At 42.1% G+C, this 20,596-nt stretch overlaps 1 protein-coding gene across 1 annotated transcript in view; it reads left to right on the top strand.

Moving 5' to 3' along the window:
- Nucleotides 1-20,596, top strand: part of LOC138295511 (mitochondrial amidoxime-reducing component 1-like) — a 139,285-nt gene that overhangs the window by 116,887 nt on the left and 1,802 nt on the right. Inside the window, exons 4-6 of the mRNA XM_069233861.1 lie at nt 1,497-1,637; nt 16,080-16,141; nt 16,398-16,469. Coding sequence (XP_069089962.1) covers nt 1,497-1,637; nt 16,080-16,141; nt 16,398-16,469 — 275 coding nt within the window. The remainder of the gene's footprint in view (nt 1-1,496; nt 1,638-16,079; nt 16,142-16,397; nt 16,470-20,596) is intronic.

The following is a 20,596-nucleotide window of genomic DNA, read 5'->3' as shown; positions in this document are numbered from 1 at the left end:
GTAAGCATTCTGAACTCATTTGCTTCCAAATCTCCTACATCTCTCCAGGACTCCTTAATGCTTTGATAGGTGCCCTTTGGAGCTTGAAAGTTGCTAATGCCAGAACGTTTGAACATACATTACCCCTTAAAATCATTCCAAGCCTACACATATTCAGAGTATTGATGTGACACCCTTACAATCTGCAAATGCTATTGGTTCATTCACTTCTTGAAAGGGGATGGGGGTGTGGGCTCCTTATACATAGTGTCTACCTTTTTGGTGGAATAAGAACTGGAGATAGGACAGTTGTAGGTCTTTCGGGGGAGAAGGGCTCTCTTCATAAATTAATGACTGGAAGTGGACTAAGAGCTAATAAATATTTTTAGATGCAGAAGTCCTAAATTGTGCATGCACGATGAAACGATTCACAAAGTGTAAAACATCTGTTGTGGCAGGTATGTATACATTTATGGAAGTAAGCATTATGAATGAATGGATGACTTGACTTGCAAAGAACAGTGGCTGCTCCGTGCAGCGCCCGGCCCTGTAAAAAGACCAAGGCAACCAGCAAACCTCCTAAAGTTAACTAATAGCAAAAGGTTTAGTTGTAAGAAGTTTTCTGAACAGCATCTAGTTGCTGGTACAACGCATGCACGGAGGGAGAGGATTCAAAGCCATAGTAGCCGTCACAGAAAAGGAGCAGCCTCCTATTCTAGAATGTCTGAACGTGGGAATTTGGGCAAGCAAAGCGTCAGAGAAGCTCAAAGTTGTTGTTGCCGTATAATGATGGAAGCTTTCCGCAAGATACGTAGGCCCAAAGGTATGCAACTCTTGATGGGCCAACGAAGGACTTTAAACAGGATGCATTTCTTTAATGCAAGCCAGTGGGGAGGATTAAGGTCAGAGGCAGCAGAGTGGGGAGGGAGATTCAGGGAACATGAGGTGAACACCCACAGAGTTGTGAGTTTGGGGGTATACTCAGACATTTACTGTGTATTTTAAACGTACGTCCAATTCCAATTTTACGTTTGACTTAACCAGGCATGAGTGGTGCAGAAAATAAGGAGAAGAACACCATCGTCTGCAGTTTTCATGGGTGGTCTGTAGGAAGGGAAGACATTTCACGTGCAAGTGTTTTCTGTCAATTAAAATAAAAGTAGAAATGTACGTGGGATTTTATTATTTCCCTCACTCCAAAAATGTAGAATATCTACAGTCTAGTAACTGCGTATATGCAGTGGCAGGTTATGAAGACTGAACACCATGAAAGTTATCAAAATACTGCCATCCTTTGGTATGAATGCAAGTTTGTTAAGGCGATGTACCGACTTAAACCTTCTCACTGTCTATACAGGGCCGCACCTAATGGGATTTACAACTTACTCGAAGTTGGAATCTGTGGTCCACTTGTTGGTAAATTTTTTATCTGAATTTCAATACATGCTTATGATTTCATCACGCTATGTAAAGTAATGTTGTTCTGCTTTTTTACATGTTCGAACTTCCATCTTTAGACGGCTTATTCCGACTTGTCACCGATCATGCTCCTCTCCGAAGCTTCTTTGGAGGATCTGAACACCAGGCTAGACAAGAAAGTGAAAATGCAAAATTTCAGACCGTGTATTGTCGTCTCTGGCTGCAGCGCATTCCAGGAGGTGCGTACATCTTTCCATGGGACAGTAGAACATGGTTGGCATGCTACATGTTGCCATCTGCACTATGACCCTTATGTATCAAGGCATGTCCCCATAGAAATCCAGTAGGTAAGCATTTGATAAACCTTTTGTCTCCTGAGCTCTTCTGACCGTGAGGTACAAAGTAGACACCAGCGAGAGAAAAAAATGCAGCATACAGTCATATCTAATTGCACCTACATGATGACTTTAGTTCCTGCAGTCTCCCTTTGGTTAACTTTTCTCACAGCAAGTACTTAACTTGAAAAGTTTGAATGCTGAAATCAATGAATGTTTCATATTATAGTATAACTCTTCAAATTGTTTGCTATTGTGTGTTTGCTCCGTTATCTTTATGTTTTCTCCCTATCCTCACAATGTCAGAGACACCCACAAATTCAAATTGTCTTTGATGTACTCATACCATTCGTTAACCAATCACCCAGCACCCAGACAACTACACACTGGAGATAGATTTTCCTGCATACCCAACACCAACATGCAACCTGCAACACTTACAAGCCCTTCGCTAACCTCCTTTTTGAAAATTGTGCAACATTTTTAGCCTTCATCACAATATTAGTCATCATCACCTCATACACAGACACTGACTACACAACACCTATCATACAAATTGAAATCTTTCTAGTGATCCCTACAAATATACATGAAAGAAGTCACTCTAACAACAACAAAGTGGACCTCAACATTCCATACACAGACTACTCAAAAAGCCTTTTCCTGATTCTGGTGAGACCACTACTCCATCTATTACAGCATAATAATCCCCAACTAACCTGCCACGGTTAACTAAAACCTAAAGAAACCTCATGTGAGAAATTAGGTTACTGATTGAGGAGTGAGTGAAGCCCTACTCAAACAGCAACCACAATCCTGATCAGGGTGAGCCACAAGCAAACCCTAGATTAACCTGTGCTCAACCCTCTGGTAGCTTAGCACAGAGCAGTCAGGCTTAACTTGGAGGCAATGTTTAAAGTATTTACGCAGCACTTCAAGCAGTAACAATGAGAAAACACAACACAAGAAAAGCCTACACCAATTTAATAAAACAAGACCAAAATGAAAAAAATCGAATCAGTAGAATTGGAGATATGCAGGTTTTAAAATTTCAGTAAATATAGCTCCTCAAAGCACCAGCTGTGGATATCTAGATGCATTGGACCGGGAAAAGTCACAAGTTCAGGCCGACCACGATGGAGCATGTGTCAGCTACAGGGACCCAGTTAGAAAAAGAGAACCTTGAATCCTGGTTGCGGAGCGTTGCGAGGTCCCGTGTCGAGGATGTGTCGCACAGCTAGGAGGTGTGTTGGTTCTGAGAAACTGCAGAACTATGATGCGAGGTCCTGCGTTATCATCAAGGATCCCGTTGATGATGGCTTGCGATGTGAAGTCTATCATCGAGGATGCGTCACACAGTCGAGGCAATGTGTTGGTTCCGAACAACAGTGAGGCTGCGATGAAAGAAACTGCGTCGTCATTGAAGCTGCCATCAAAAGATTTGCGATGTGAGGGCCTGCATTGGGAAAGTTTTACACAGTCAGTGTTTCCGATAGGGGCTGCAGGGTCAATGAGGATTCCTTGCGTCAAGGGAACCCTTGCAGTAGAGGCGATGCGTCGGTTCTGCTCTGGATTGCGCTGCTCAGCAGAGATGCTGGGTCTACAGACAGGCTGGCAGAGCCCCTAATGGCCCATTTCCAAGGGTCCAGGAGTTAGGTAGCACCACTTGGCAAAATAGGACTCACAGATAAAAGAGTCTAGGCGCTGGTTTCAAGGTTGTTGGATACTTCTGTCCCTGAGTCTCTAGTCAGAAGGCCAGTTAACTAGCTCCTGGTGTCACTTTGGGGTTTAACAGATGCAGGTCCAGTCCTTCTCACCTAGGCAAGAGGGTCAGCAGGCAGCAGTTTCTTCAGAGCAGAAGTACGTCAGAGTGGCAGTCCTTTCAGCAGCACAGCAGTCCTTCTTCCTGGCAGAGTATCCACAGGTCCTGAAGCATACTGAAGAGTTGGTCCAATAATATACCTGGGCCTCCCTTTGAAGTGGGAGAAGCTTCTAGAGGTTTCCCTTTGCACTCCCCAAGCATACTGCCTTCCCTGTCCTTCCTCCAGATTAACTACAGGGGGTATGTAGCTCCTTGTGTGGAGGCAGAAAACATCTTATTCAAGTGTAAGGTGGGCTCTGCCCAACTCCGCTGTCCCATACTGCCAGTGACGGACCAGTCATGCACACCTAAGCTCCCTATTATGTGTGGCAGTCTAGGAGGAATACACCACACCCAATCATGTGACCCAGAGCCAGGCTGCAGCCACTAAATGTCTAAGGCAGGAAAATGCCAACTTTATAAAATTGTCACAATTGTAATTTAAAATCCGACTTCACAGTGAGAAAGGATTTTTCATTACAATTCCAAAGACACCAAACACGAATTGCTTACCTGTTCCGATTTAGAAATGATCACTCATAAAATGCAATATTGATAACTTAAAATGTTATCCCATGGAAGAGGCAGGCCTTACAGTAATGAAAAGTGAATTTAAGAAATGTTCACTACAAGGACATGTAAAACTAAAAATTATATGTCCCACTCTTTAGATACACTGCACCCTGCCTTCTGGGATGTCCAGGGACTACTCTGGGATGACTTACATGTTTTTAAAAGGAAGGTTTCGGCCTGGCAAAAAGTCTGTTTTGTAGGTCAACATGACAGTTTAAAAAACTGCACACACAGGTTGCAATGGCTGACCTGAGACATGTTTAAAGTGCTACTTAAGTAGGCGGCACGATCAGTGCTGCAGACCGACCAGTAGCATTTAATTTACAGGCCCTGTGCACCGGCAGTGGCACTTTACTAGGGACTTACAAGTAAATTATATATGCCAATTGGTTATAAGCCAGTTCTACCATGTTTTAAGGAGAGAGCACAAGCACTTTAATACTGGTTAGCAGTGGTAAAGTGAACAGAGTCCTAAAGCCAGCAAAAACAAAGTCAGCAAAGAGGAGGGTTGAGGGCTAAAAGATGAGGGTAAAACAACGCCAAGGATGCCAGGTCTAACACCTCAACTCCCTGATTCAAGAAATTCCGCACAGTCAACCCTGTTTAACACTCATAGGCCATCTCAACAACACTCTTCAAGCCTTAAATGATGTACACGTGCTGCACAAAAACTCAGATCTAAGTTTTCTCTTGCCTGCTATGTGTACACATTGATAAATATATATATACACAGTCTTTTTTTTAATAAAGTTCTCGTTATTTGGTATTTTATGGTCTTGTGATTATTTATTATACAGTATTTATCTAAATATCATCTGTACTAGGATGATTATAACTATTATAAACATCTCAGCAGATTATATACAAATTAGAGCAAATGTTAGGTCGGTCCCAGTCATATTTCTTCACACAACCCCAACCTATTTGTCTATTCCTTATCTAAATTGTCTGAGATGATGTCAGCCATCTAACACACATGGTTTCATTAGTTTACCAAGCTCATATTATATAAATCCATGAACAATTTCCTTGTGTACCCTAGGTTGTTATGGGCCAGCAGAAGGAACTCAATTATTTAGCATCTCTCCTCCTCAACCGGTCAGTGTGACTAAGGCAGACCCTGCATAGGTACCTTATATATGCTTATTGATGTCTTATAGAGCAAGGAAGGGTTTCTCATGCGTAGCTCCTGCATTGCTACAGAAATGTGAAAACAATGCCCCTTTGCGGAAGCATATGAAAAGTGCAACAGTTGATACTACTTGTTTTTCCTCCTTCGTAGGCAGATCTTTACAAAGTCATGTTTCCTCACAGCTGCAGTTACAATGAGTGCATCCGAGAAATAAAAAGTGTAATTGTGTCTTCAATTTTGTCAGAAGACAGAGCTTCTAAACAAAAACATGGAGACTGAGCACACATTTGTTAGCATTTCCACTTGAACAGTCTGCATTCTAGGCCCTTTACCTACCACACATATTCTTCCTTATATTAAATGCAGTCATGGCTGTCTACACTCAACCCTGTCTTGTATTTAACATGCTCCATTATCATACTAAAGCCAGACAGTACACAACAGAAGGCTATTAAACTGTCTCATTTTAACATGCACTTTTATGGCAACTCATCTTTGGCGAATGCTAGTGTAATAGACAAGGGAAAAGTGTAATAAAGTGCAATCAGTCTTAATAGGCTATACTTTGACTCTGCAGGAAAGCAGGGGCTGAAATGTATCGATAGTGCCCTGAAACATAGATCTTCTTTCACTGACAACATGGACCAGCCGGTTAATTTGTTTGGTGTAGAGCAAAATAAATTCACAAGCTTCTGATATTCTAGCAGGATAAGATGTAACTTACAAATTACACCTCCATTGTTGTCCCAAAGATTAGTTTCAATGTAAGACACCTACGTCTGTCACACTGCTGGAACTAGTACCATGGTGACAATTCTTGGCATTTCGAGGGCATCCATTCAGCTTTAGTACGATAGATCACTTCCATCTTACTATGTTGATGATAAGCTCTGTCTGAAGCCTATGTTAAAATTTTTAACAACTGCCGTTCATCCATCTATGCACTACAGTATTCAATAATCAGTGCACTCATTTTCACACTGACCCATTCACCCATCCACAAATCCACATACACAAACTCGACAATGAATGAAGAGTCACTTTCACCCACAATACATAAATGTACAATAAAGCGATGCCTGTGGCTTTGTCAATGCTACCTTCCCAGGGCGCTAAATATAAACCAGTGAGCAGCCCAGGTTGCAGCTAGAAAACTCATCCTTCTCTCTGAAAACTGAAGTACAGCAGGCCTTTTCTACAGATAAGTAACTCAAATGCATGAGTTGAGTGCCTTCTCTGCTTACATCTGTCTGTGATGCACAGATTTTAGATTTGAAGGATGGCTCAACCTTTCCAACTCACAATGTGGCCAGTGTGGCATTTATTCTTATATCATTGTAATGATTTACATGCTTCCTTTACATTCAATCCCTTTGTCTCTCCAGTGTTTTCCAATTTTCTGAAATTGGCTTTGGACACTTGAATATTCAAAATAGAGGCCCTCATTAAGACAATGACGGTAAAGACCGTCGCCGCGGCTACCAGCCATCCGCCGTATTATGACAACAGCCTGATTTCCACCAGAAGGGTGGCAAAAATACGGCTGTGGCGATGCTGGCGGATGGTGGTAAAGAGGCGCTGCTGCTAGCAGCAGCGCCACACCAGTAGACCGCCGCCAGCCGTATTATGACCAATAATACAGCCTGGCGGTGTTCTGCTGGCAGACGCTGCGCTGGCACAAGCGTCCTGTCCCATCTCCTGCCGGAGGACCCCCTGAACACAGGTAAGTGAGTGCTCCTAAAGGGGAGTGGGGTGGGGAGTGTTGTGTGTGTGTGTGTGAGGGTGTGTGTGTATGCAGGTGTGTGTTTCATGTAGAATGTGTGTGCATGTATGGAGGTGTGAGTGTGTGTATGTTGTGTTGTGTGAATGCATGTCTGCATGTATGTATGAAAGTGAGAGCGGATGTGTGTGTGAATGGATGTATGCATGCGTGGATGCATGTGAGTATGGGTGTGTATGCGTGTGTGTGTGTGTGTGTGAAGGGGGTGTGAATGTAGGGGGGTTTGGAGAGGAAGGGGGGTGGAGGAGGACTCTTGAGAGGGGCTGGGAGTGGGGAAGACCCCTATCAGTAACAGGGAAGGGATTCCCTGTCACTGATAGTGCCTACCGCCATGGTTTTCATGGCGGTACAGAAGCCACGAAAACCATGGCTGTAGGCTGGGTCATAATATCGGTGGCAGTACATTGAGGGCCGCCGGGCTGGAGATTGCTATCTTAGCGAAGATTTCAAGGCCATGCTCTCTTTGTTTCATCAGGCTGGGGTTCCGAGTCACTATTTTTCATAGTACCAGGGTGCCAGGAGATCTCAGAGTGCTCAGAGGCCACCAAAGGCAATGGTTGGTTGGGAGTTAGTGGGGGTCACCGAGTTTGGGTTACTGATGATGTAGTGGTTTGTCTCAGCGGTCAGCATTATTGGTGGAGGGGGCACGTTTGATGATGGTTGGTGATGACATTTCTTCTAAGGGACAAAAAACCTGCTTGCGTACTGCAGCTGGGCACACATTTGGGTTAGCCAGTGTTACTTTTCCTCTGCAGATTCAGCCCCCCGGTTGGACAGTGATGGTGTTTAATCACAAAACTCAGGTCAGCTGTCTTTTCCCTGTGACAGATATGGGGGTTATTGGGTCATAGTCCCCACTATGGTATTCAAAACACAATACAACATTGTCTCCTTTCATGGCCCAATTTCAGACACTATCCACTCTCTTCAGACATTGCTATGGAAACTATGTAAACTTCTGGGGGTACCTATTATAGGGGGTGATTTTAATTTTCTCCCAGGACCAGGAATGGATTCCTCTAATCCAAATCGGGGCTAGCATAAAGGTAACAAAGAGAGGGTCTTTGTTGATATGTGCTCTAGATTGGGGGTCCAAGATGTTTGGCATGAGTTAAATCCCACAGCTGGAGTTTATTCTTGTTATTCAAAGAAGTATCGATCTGCTTCATGGATAGACCTTTTTTTAGCCCCCTTAACCATCTCAAATATTTTTTCTCATTATCACGCCTGGGCTTTTTCGGCCCTTGGTGATTGTATTAAGATGTTCTACATTTCATCACAGAGTACCGAGGAGATGGGTTATGAATAAGTCTCTGCTGACCTAGGATTCCTTTGCCTGGGCTCTGGCCATAGTGATTGAATAATGTTTTCTAACTAATGCCCACACAGCAGAAGGTGCCATTCTTTGGGAAGCTTTTAAAGCTGCAATTCAGGGGTTTAAGATCTCCCTCATTGCCTTTCAAGGAAAGGCAGGAGAAATTGCAAAGAGCTGCAGATGAAGCATATTTTGAAGCTTCCATAAACCTGTCTTCTGACTTCCTCCATTTATTGCAGGAAAAGAGAGGGTTGAAGGATTTCTTTCTAGAGAGGGAAATCCTCAACAGTCAAGCCCATAATTGCCAGGTGTATGAAGAGGGGTAGAAAATAGACCATTTCCTAGGCTGGATGGCTGAGGAAAAAGCAATTGAAATTTAATTACTGCCATAAGGGATCCAGACATGAAAGAGATAGAAAGGGATAATGGGAAGACTTAGCAAATATTTCTGCACCATTATGAACCCCTCTATAAGGCGGATAATGGCTCATGGGACCCGGCCATGGCTGCTAAGTTTTTACAGGATGTACATCTCCCAGAGTTAAGCAATGAGTCTGCCACTTCATTGACTCGACCAATCACCCCTGCTGAGGTTAAATGGGCCAAGAGGGAGCTTTCTGGGTCTAACGCCCTGGGGCAAAATTGTATTTTATCTGCACTTCTGCACTTTATTAACCGATCCTCTTTCAGACTTGTTCATCCTACCTTAGCTAAGGGCTCTATTCCACCCTCTTTTATGAAAGGAATTTTAGTGAACTTTTTAAAGAAAGGGAGGGACGAGTTAGCCACATCGTACTTTTAAACACTGACTATAAGCTCTTCACGAAAATGTTATCTAAGCACATTAATGTAATGATGAGATTATTCATTCTTTCTGATCAGTGTGGTTTTATAAAAGACAATAGTTTGAGATTCAATACTTATTATTTGTCAGAATTGATCGACTTGGTTATCACCAATAACATCCCGCAGTTGTAATTCTGCTAGATGCAGAGAAGGCCCTTGACCTTGCGAGCTGGGACTTTCCGTTTAAAATCTTGGAGAAATGTAACTTCCCGCCCCAGCTTTCGGGGTCAATAGCTAGATTATATAAGGGTACGTAGACCCAAATCATAATAAATAATTCAATTGTGGGGATGGTGTTCCTCCAAATGGGGGACTTGCCAGGGTTGTCCCCTTTCTCCAACTTTATTTGCCTTATTTTTAGAACCTCTGGCTCAATATATACGATCACATAGCAGCATCCATTCCCCTTTCTCGGATGTGGCAAAATAAAAATATATGTGGATGATATGGCCTTATATTTATGACCAGATAGACTGAGTATAGTGACAGGCGTGCAAGCAATTCACTTCTGATAATTTACCCTGTGTTGGCAGGCAAAGCTATAATGTGCATCCTAAAGCATATTTGGGGATATTTTATTCTGACTCGGCCCTGTAGAGTTATTTTTAAAACTTTATCCCCCTCTTGTCTAAGATCCGCTCTCTAGAAATCACTGCCTATCTCAATGATTGGGTGGATATCGCTCATATAGATGTCAGTTTTACCTCTTTTTTTGTTTCCTTTAATATGTGTTAAAGACTTATTTCGCAAGCTGAAGAGTAGTTTTTTATTGTTCATATGGTGCAATGAATACCCCAGGGGTAGCTTGAAAATTCTACAGCTCCCCAAGACATTTGGGGGCTTAGCCCTTCACTCTCTTAGGGCTAATTACTTTGCATCCGTTACTTTACAGTTGTGTTGGTTTCCATGCAGGGATATCAGTTTGATAACTCTATGATGATATATATGTTAGAGCTCTACAAGATAGCAAGCTTCCCGAATATTATCAACGATCTAAGGTCCTGATTTTGAGTTTGGCGGAGGGGTTACTCCGCCATAAACATGACGCATATCCCATCCGCTGTATTTCTATCCCTTTGTAGCCTATGGAGATCATAATACTGCAGACAGGATATCTGTCACGTTTTGTGATGGAGAAAACTTGTCCGCCAAACTCTAAATCAGGCCCTAAGACTTTGTTGATTTTCAGGGCTATGAAGCAAACACATTTTTCGTACATACGATTCATGCCACTACCCCTGTGTCATTCTGCTTTCATCTTTCCCTTTGTTTTCAGCCAGTGTCATTAAGAAATGGAAAATGATTAATATTTATAAGATCAGAGATTTTTGGCCTCAGATAGAGTAAAGGCGCTGGCAGAGGTTTGCTCTTGTGGTCCCACGCAAGCAGCCTTTTCATTTTACTCTATAGACAGATGGTCTCTATTCTTAACAGTCTCCCACTATATGACATCTGTCGCTCGGCGGGGCTGCCTGGGAAACTTTTCCAGCCGGAGAATGTGAACGATTCTCTGAGTTTATGGTAAATGAGCTTTGTCTGGATAATTCCCTTCCCCCACCCCATAACATCTGGATAAAATAGTGAGAATGTGCTCAGATTGAGATCAATGCCAAGAGTTGGTCAAAGAACTTTGAGTACGGATTTACGCTCTTGCGTGGGGCTAGTTTTCATAGGATTATGTTTTTTAATGCCTGTGTGCTCTATTATAACCCAAAAAGGCTCAATAGAATGTTCCGTACAGCCACTAGAAGGTGTCCCAGATGCAAAGGCGTGGGAGATTGGGGGCATATGTTTATGACCTGTAAAGCCATCTCCTGGTTTTGGCTGCAGATCTTTGAATACATCTCATTCAAGGTGGGCTATGAGGTCAGATTCACACCTAGTACTGTTTTGTTTGGTCTTAACATTCCTATCACAGGCAGAGGCACAGGGTGCCCAACTTATTTATATTTCTATTCTGGTGTCCTGGTCTATTGTCACTAGTCACTGAAAGTGTTCATTGAAACCTACATTTGAGTAATGGTTAAAGATAATGAGGAAAATTAGTACAAGAGAACAGTGGTATTTCGCTCGCCTGAATACGTTACATCATTGCAAAATAATTTGTTTTTTTTTTGGGGGGGAGAGGCATAATATGAGGGGATTGAAAATTGAAATACATAGCAGATCAAAATGGACATAGCCTGACAATCATATAACGCCAAGCCTGGCCAACCCTAAACTTAGATGAACCCACCCTCTTAAACTTTTACTATAAATCGGGAGCTTGACAAAAAAGCAAAGAGATTACCAAAGTGCAAGACAATTTAGAGCAAAATAAGCTGTTTGGTGCACAAGTGCTACAGTACTGATCTAAAAGTTACATATCATGATCATCTCGCTCAACAAAATATAATAGACATCTGAGAGTTAAACAACTTAACATCCATAACATTTCCCTTTCATCATATTAATGAAAAAAACATTTACACAGCAAAGAGCTCTGCATGACTAAATTACAGCTGCATTTGGCTTAACAAATAGGCGGTTTGATACAGAAGGTGCTACAGTACTAATCTGCAAATTGCATAACATATTCATCCCACACGGCAAAATAAATTCACACATATTAAAAAAAAAAATTAATCAACATAGCATCTGTACGAACTCATCTTAGTTGTGATTACATTTTGGTCGGTACAGCCACTTTGTTCACATTGTCACTTTATATTATTCGTCATTTGGGGGACTTCGACTTTTAGAGCATTGTCTGCTTTTATTTGCGGGCCCCCGGATTGCTTAAAAAACGGAGCCTGGTTTGCACTGTCACTTTATTTTGGTTACATGTTCTGTAATTGGGGGCTTTGAGCACCACCTGGCATTTGCCACTTTACTGACTGTTGGTTAGATGCTGAAATTGTTATTGCATTGGCACTTTATTGCGCAATTTATCCTATTTGTGGTCTGTCTTATTGTGTACTTATATATGAGGCTGAAAAAAACGATAATATATGATTACGACTCATCAGGGCACTAGAATCGTGTGTCTTGCACTGTTATTAACCTGTTCGTTGCTCTTTAGGTTTAAGCAGTTGACTGTCGGTCTGGCTATATTTTAAGTGTTGTTTTCTCACTGTTAGTTTATTGCTCCACATTTTAGGAATGGGGAAATTGCGGAAATAAATGCTCTGTGAATGGGCTTGCACATTGGGAATTTTAAACAGACAATTCTGGATTAAGATGAATTGTGACTTTGCTGCAAAGAACTTGGTATTTATGGCATGAAATTGTGGATGCGGTTACCCTGAGATAATTTGTTTGTACTGTATTCCAAGCAATAATAATTAAAAAAAACAAAGTTCCAAGGATAGTCAGTGGTCACAGTAGACCTTGACCTAGCTGCAATTTGACACTGACCGCACTGGAGCACAGGTCAGATATAGAAACCAGGTTTGTCTTTGTAAAAGATTTTACCTTTGTAGTCCTTTAAGTCCCAATCAACCACAGGAGTACACTTCTAAGCCCCCCTTGAACCTTACAGCAGGCACATAGAGACTCACAGATCATCAGTCAGAGTCCAATAGCAGGGTATAGTCCAGGACCAGTTGTCACCTGTCAGCTGGGGAATTGTAAGAAAGGCCTCTCATAGCTTTTTGTATCCCAGTAGTGTGAACAGGAGGTCAACCTTATGACTCTTGAGACCACTTTTTGTCGTAGGTACAAGTGGGAGAGCAGGTCTAATCTTCTGGCTCTTCTCAGGTCTCAGATAGCAGGTGGTTCAGTTCTCTACTGATGTTCTATATGTCAAGGAGTGGTCTGAAGTGGGTGTCCGGAGATTACATCTGGGCATTCCCTAACTAATGGAGTTAATGCTCCCAGGGCCAATACTACCCACTTTGGGCATTTTCAAGATGATAAAAGTCTCCGGTCACACTAAACTTGGAGTCTGAGAGATGGGTGTGTGTGTTGGGAGAGTACCATGGTAATCCTAGTGGCCTCCCACATCTAACACCAAAGTTTAGTGTGAAGGTGCCACTGCACCCCCAATGAATCCAGAGGCAGACGTCTGGTAGGACAAAAGCAAGGTTCATCAGGCAACCATAAAGTGGTTACAAAAGAATTGTTTTGACTTCCTGTTCCTTTCCTTTCAGGGTCACTGCAAGTGTTATATGTAAAGCCCAGAGACAGAAGTCTGGTAGGACAAAAGCAGGGTTCTCGAACAACCAGACAGTAGGTATTGAAGATTTGTCTTGCAATCTGGTTCTCTCCGTTCAAGTGTGCCTCAAGTGTTATTTGAAAACCCAGAGACAGAAGGCTTGTACAGTGAAAGAAAAATCTTGGCATCCTAATCTTTATCTTACAAGTGCACCCAAGTGCTATATGTGAACTCAACAGGCCAGTCAAGCAGGACTTGACACTTTACTGCCAAAAAGGATGGCCATGGCCCTTCTCTGTGTATATTCTGTGAGGATCAGAGTCATCTCTTCCTATTCAGGTCAACCTTTTGTTTGCTCCTGGCAAGCATTTCATACCTTTTTCACACCTATTTAAAAACTAATTACCGGCTGGGAGAAGCTGGAGAGCAAATGAAAAGTAGCCTCTAGGATCTTCAGGCAAAGAAAAGATAACTTTCTAAACGTTACTTTTCCTTGATATTTATTCAAATCTGACTTCGCCTAAGACTTGGATCTTTTTAATATCTATTAAAAATGGTTGTTTAATTACTTTCCTAGCTAGTCACATTGTCAAGATACAATTTTATGATTTTAATATGTACTTTGCTTTTTTATTTAGTTGAACTCGGCCTACCACAGTGAAAACTAGCTTTTTTGGGTGCTAGTCACTGTATGAACATATAAACCTTAAATGTCTACATGTCCTACTTTTGAATACCATGCACCACACCTTATGGGCTCCAAAGCCTACATAGGGGTGTCTTATTAATATTCAAAAGGGAGGTTTCCACATGTCAGTAGGGTTTATTTTGATGGGTTGAATTGCAGTCTTGAAACTGCTACAGCCACACTTTATTAGAAGACCTGAAGCCATGTTTGTATTGCCACTTTTCATGAGCATCTTTGCAGTGCTTCCAGACACGGTTGCTTGACAGGGCTGCAGAAGAAGAGTGGCCGCAAGGTTTGCAGGCAAGCAGTCTATTACTATCAGCATACAGAATTCCATTAAGCACAGTCAATTGTGGTTCAACTCCGGTTGAGGTACAAATGGCAAATGTAATGCGTATGCTTGGTTGTGCTGACAGATGTTCAGTGGCTGGTTGTAAGTGAAACATCAAGGCTGAATAGCAGTGATGCCTATGGTCATAAAGGGCAGGGTTGTTTGTAGAACTAGCAGCCATCTTTTCAGCAGTGGAGTCAGGTGAGCTCTTGGGAAACATGCAGTTTAGCTTACTTCACTTTGTAGATATAGTTGGCTGGGCCCACTTCAATGTAAAGTTTCCCCCATTTAAGAGCATTTAGTTGTAACATCTTTCCCAACTCTGCGGTACATATATCTTCTGTCTGTTGAGTGTCCAAAGGTGACTTTGTCACGTTGTCAGGGGTCTCACTTTTCCCTGACGGTGCCTATGTGTGTTGTGATGTTGCTACACAAAGGTCCTTATTACAACTGTGCCAGAAAAGTAAGACTACTCAACAAACACCTGTGAGCTTGCAATTAGGACTTATGAAAGTTGATCTCTGCTGGTAATTACCAAGTGTAATAAAGTCTGCACCACCACAATTTCCCCCAGGTAAATATGAGCAGATCAAACCTGCTGATATGTGCAGAGTGACAAATGCCCGTAAAATACAGTGATGTGCAGATTTTGGCCAAGAAATCACCACAACATTCATCGTATGCCCTATTTTAACCCGTAACACAACTGGGTGAGAAAATTCAAACCACTGTGCAAACCCAGGTTTGTCCGGAGGGCAGAATTATGGGTTATGCGAAGTTCACTGCACCTGGAAATTACCAGGTGCTATAAAGTATGCGACTGTGCAATGTTCCCCAGATACGTATCAGCAAGTCAAACTCACCAATTTTTCCTGAGGAAGAATGTCCAAAAATACTGGGGCATGAAGTTTTGGTGTGCAAATTGCCAAAGTCCACATGACATGCCCAATTTTAAAGACTTGTTCTATGAGATGTGCATCACACCCGATAAATACGGAACACGGGCGTGACGGGTTTGGTATGGTGCAAATATTGGTTCTACCACCGGGGCACTCATAACAATGGCCCTTGAAAGCCTTACTTTTATTATGCAATATGCATTGTTTCGTGGATTTTATCGGATGCAATAAACTTGGATCATCAACTGGGGCACTCATAATCAGGTCCTTAATTGTAGGTAGAAACGATTGTTAAAAATGCACTCCAAGTAACATCTTTACGGTTCGATTTAGAAACCATTTCTTATGTGGTCTGTTCTTTGTTTTTGTTTTTTGTTAACAAGGTAAAAATAAGTCCTTACTATATGTTACCATAAAATGCCTCTTACAGGCATGAGGTAGTAGCTCTAGGTTGTATGTCAGAAGATTAATAACAAAATGTCTTCTAACAGATATATTATATTCTAAGTAGCATTTACATGAATATATTCTGGTACTATATTTTCCAGATCTGAGGTGTCTCTCAGTAAAGAAAATATTCCCTTATGCAATTGTGAGAAGACGGATTGTGAGGCATTTTGAGACATTCAGTAGAGACTCTGGAAGACAAGAGCATCTATTGTTCAAATTAAAGAGACAGGAACCTGCCTGTGTACTGTATATGACTTATTACCGAGGTCAGAAATGCTGGGGAATGCTTGAGAAAGCCTGTCATCTGATCATTTATTTTCTTCTTGTTTCCACTAGGATTCATGGGATGAAATCATCATTGGCAGTGCGGAACTGAAGAGAGTGATGGCTTGCCCCAGGTAAGGAAACACTTTGAGGCAAGTTCACAAAAGCATTTATGAGTATTGAAAATAGCACTACAGCAGTCTAATATCCCTTTATGATAAAATGCTTTAGGAGTATAGGAGCACCAGTTCCTGGTAGAAAACAGAACCCTTTTGTTAATGGTTACTACCATGAGTACTTAACAGCGCACTGAGCTCTTTAGGGACAGTTTTACACTTATATGAGCGAGTTTACATTCAAAGAGGAATGTTGTGTTTCTCATTCCTGTAGATGCATTCTCACCACTGTAGATCCAGACACCGGGATCATTACCCACAAGGAACCACTGGAAACACTCAGAAGGTATGTAACGTATTTGTTATATTTGGCTCTCATATAGTGCCTCTATCATTTATTTCAGTTTCTGAAAGTCATACCTCCTTGCTTTGACCTCACAACCGTTGATACCAACTGTTGTGATGTCATAAGGCCCTTCCAGGCCAGGTGCCAGGGCTTCCTGAGAGCCAGTCAGCACAGCTCTGCTTGTCTACTTTGCTAAAAGCAGAAAGTACAGCTGCAGGTGGGGGATGGAAGGCAGGGAAGGAAGTGGGTTTTTATTAAGGATATCAGGTAATATATTCATTTTTCACATTTGCGTTAGGGAGGAGAGTACATATTATGCATATATAGCTCTCCCATTATCCTCTGCTTCTGCACAGTAGTTGAAGGCAGTGGCAGATGATTTTGGGACCATATATAACATAAAATTATAGATGGGTAAAAAGTGAATTGTGGGGATATTTTTCACCTCAAGAACCTGAATGACATCATAGACAATTCGAGCTTCACTCTCATTGTCTATGTGACATCACTCAGAACCCCTCAATGAAAGGCAATACCTATAATTTACTGTTAGACATCTATTATTCTATTTGTTCGTTTATCATACCACAATAACCATTATTGTATATGACCTCAAAAATAAAGCGTGATACAAAATAGATATTTCTGACACCGCTGTGACATCACAGCTGTTGACAATAAGTTTGGTTGTCAACTACAGAGGCAATCCGGCAGCTGCCAGGCCCCTACTGCATAGAGCTCGTCTCCTTTGTACTGAGATGTTGGCACTGGCTCTCAGTTGCCCTAAGAGTGGAGTTTAAAATGCTCTGCCTGGTGCTCCGGACACATGAGTGGTCTTCCTTGCTGTAAACCTACCTCTGATTGAGAGAAGAGAGGGGAGTAAAAACATCATTCATAATCAGTGTAATTTCATGTAAAACGTCTTGACTGTACACAGACCTAGCAGTGGCTGCTTGACTCAGGACAAATCGGAAGAAGTCATTGTTGTCTCAACGAGGCCACCCATGAAAAATGCATAAAGAGGATGCACTCTGGTGTGGACGGGCCAAGGAGACAGCCAAGCCTGGAAAGTGGAGGACTAGTCCGACCTTCTCTTCTGGCACTGTGTCAAATGCTAGTCTTCTGTTGAGCTTCTGGAGCTTCTTCTGAAGATATGACCTGCTGTTATCCACCAACCTTGAATCTTTAATTAACAAACAAAGATATCTAGGTTTGAAGTAGAACATGGACTGGAATTCCTGTGCCCACAGGAAAAGAAAGAACCTAGAAATTGATGGAAACAAGCATTGGCAAAGCCAATTGGCCTCACCTTTGTAGGATGTACTGGCTTTGCCAATTTTATTTGTTGTATAGTACAGTATGATAAGGTATGACTTATCATTGTATATTAAGGTATTTTATGGCCTGTTATTTTATTGTGCGGAATTGTATGGCCTGTCATTGTATAGTAGGTTATGATATGACCTATCATTGTATAGCATGCTATGGCCTCTCATTGTATAGTATGATATAGCCTGGTATTTTATGGTATGACGTCATTGTATAGCATGCTATGACCTGTCATTGTATAATATGGCATGGTATAGCCTGTCATTGTATGGTATGGCGTGGTTTTTCATTGTGTCATATGATATGGCCTGTGGATGGCATTGCATGGTATGGCCTGTCATTGTATAATATGGTATGGCCTATCATTGTATAGTATGATATGGACTGTTATGGTGTGGCATATCTGTATGGTGTGGTGTGGTGTAGTATAGTATGTCCTGTCATTGTACAGTATGATGTGCCATGGCAAGTCATTGTATGGTATGGTATGTCATTGTATACTATTTATGTTATAGTATGCCATTTAATAGTATGGTATAATATGCTATGATGTGACCTATCATTGTATAGTTTGGCATGGTATGGTATGGCATTGCCTGCCATTGTATAGCATGCTATGACCTGTCATTGTATAATATGGCATGGTATAGCCTGTCATTGTATGGTATGGGGTGGTTTTTCATTGTGTCATATGATATGGCCTGTGGATGGCAGTGCATGGTATGGACTGTCATTATATAGTATGGTATGGCCTGGTATGGTATGGTATAGCATGTCTGTATGGTATGGTGTGGTATAGTATGTCCTGTCAGTGTACAGTATGGTGTGCCATGACCAGACATTGAATGGTATGGTATGTCATTGTATAGTATGTATGTTATAGTATGTCATTTAATAGAATGGTATAGTATGTTATGGTCATTGTATAGTTTGGCAATGTATGGTATGGCATTGCCTGCCATTGTATAGCATAGCTTAGTATGGTATGGGCTTTCATTGTATAGTATGGTATGACCTGCCATTGTATAGCATGGTCTGATATGGTATGCCTCAGGGTAGACCTAATAAGAACAGTAGACTCACAGTGACAGTGCATGGTCTGTCTCAGGTGAGTCCTAAAAAAGTCAATATGATGTCTGATTTGCATTAGTTTCGGCTTTCAGTGCAATATAATTGTCACCAATTATACAATATTATTATAAGACTGGTGCATGCCGTACATTCTTTATGGATTGTTTTTTTTATGCCCGATCTCAAGTCCACCAGTGCTATTAAGTGCGGTGGATTGTCCAAGACAGATACCCGCAGCAAATGCACACACAAACACCAGAAAAAAAAGAAACAAGGGACAGCAACAACACACCGGGATGAAGAAACAACATAAGTACCTCAATTCAAGTGTGACAAGCGGACAGCCACTAATAAAGTAATGGATCAGTACTTGATAGATGCTCCATCGAAGGGGAAAGCACATGCAAAGAAGAAAGTGAAACTGGATGTCTTGTCCAATGAGAAGCAGGAAAATAAGAGTAACCATGAAGCCAAACCAATGGTAAGCCATGGGCGGGCTAAAAGTCACTTTTTAGAGGGTTTATTTTTTATCAGATACAAGAGATTGTCAGATACGACATCCAATGTGCTACCCCAGGTGAAAAATTCAAATTTCTGTCAGGAATAATTCTGCAAAACACTGTCAGGTGTGGAATCAGCCAACAAAACAGAAGTTGCAGGAAAGCCTCTCTAACTCCATCCATCCATTCTCTTGTTTTCCTTCTCTCCTCTCTTTCTCCCTGTTTGATCGCTTGCTTTCTAGCTACCCCTCCCTCCCTTTCTCACTCTTGAAGCACCCGCCCTACCTGCTGCAGCTAACATCAGGGAGCTTTGCAAAAGTTACAAAGGCACCAGGAGACCCCTGGACTTTCAAAACAGGCCTCCGAGAGCTTCAGTTCACAGGGGAAATGCCTGTCTGACCCTGAGAAAAATGAGTTTCCGACTCGCAAATAGGAAGGGGTGTTCCCTTCCTATTTGTGACTCGCAACGCTATGCAAGTTCATTTGCGACCGCGAAAGCGGTCGCAAATGAACTCGCACTTACCATCCACTTGAAGTGGATGGTAACTCATTCGCAAACGGGAAGAGGTCCCTATGGGACCCCTTCCCCTTTGTGAATGATCACAAAAACAATTTTTCAGAGCAGGTAGTGGTCCTATGGACCACTGCCTGCTCTGAAAAATACCGAAACAAAAGGTCTCGTTTTTTTTTTTCTAAGTGCAGCTCGTTTTCCTTTAAGGAAAACGGGCTGCAGATAGAAAAAAAAAACTGCTTTATTAAAAAGCAGTCACGGACATGGTGGTCTGCTGTCTCCAGCAGGCCACCATCCCTGTGAGTGCCCATACTCGCAATGGGGTCGCAAACTGCGACCCACCTCATTAATATTAATGAGGTGGGTCTTTGCGACCCCATTGCGAGTCGCAGAAGGTGTCTGAGACACCGTGCTGCATGGCAAATTGCGAGTTGCAATTTCCCTTTTTCCTACATCTGGCCCTAAATGTGGTGTCAGTTTTTTAGCACAAGTCACAGTGCTTTTGTTTAGTGTGCAATTGTTGTTGTGAAAGTTGGAGAGTTTGTGAGTTGGACTTCCTGCATGTATTAGGTCTGCTTGACCTTGTAGGGAGAAACGTGACATATTGTCAAGTTTCTCTGCAGCATGGACGCTATTTGCGTCCCCTGGCGCGTCCCTGGCGACCCCTGGCACTGCCTTTGCGACCTCTGGCCTCAGAGGTGGCAAATTCAGTGCCA

Source organism: Pleurodeles waltl, chromosome 5 (genome assembly GCF_031143425.1).
Source record: "Pleurodeles waltl isolate 20211129_DDA chromosome 5, aPleWal1.hap1.20221129, whole genome shotgun sequence".
Taxonomy (NCBI): Eukaryota; Metazoa; Chordata; class Amphibia; order Caudata; family Salamandridae; genus Pleurodeles; species Pleurodeles waltl.
Note: the sequence above shows the minus strand (reverse complement) of the source record. Positions and strands in the feature narration are given on the sequence as shown.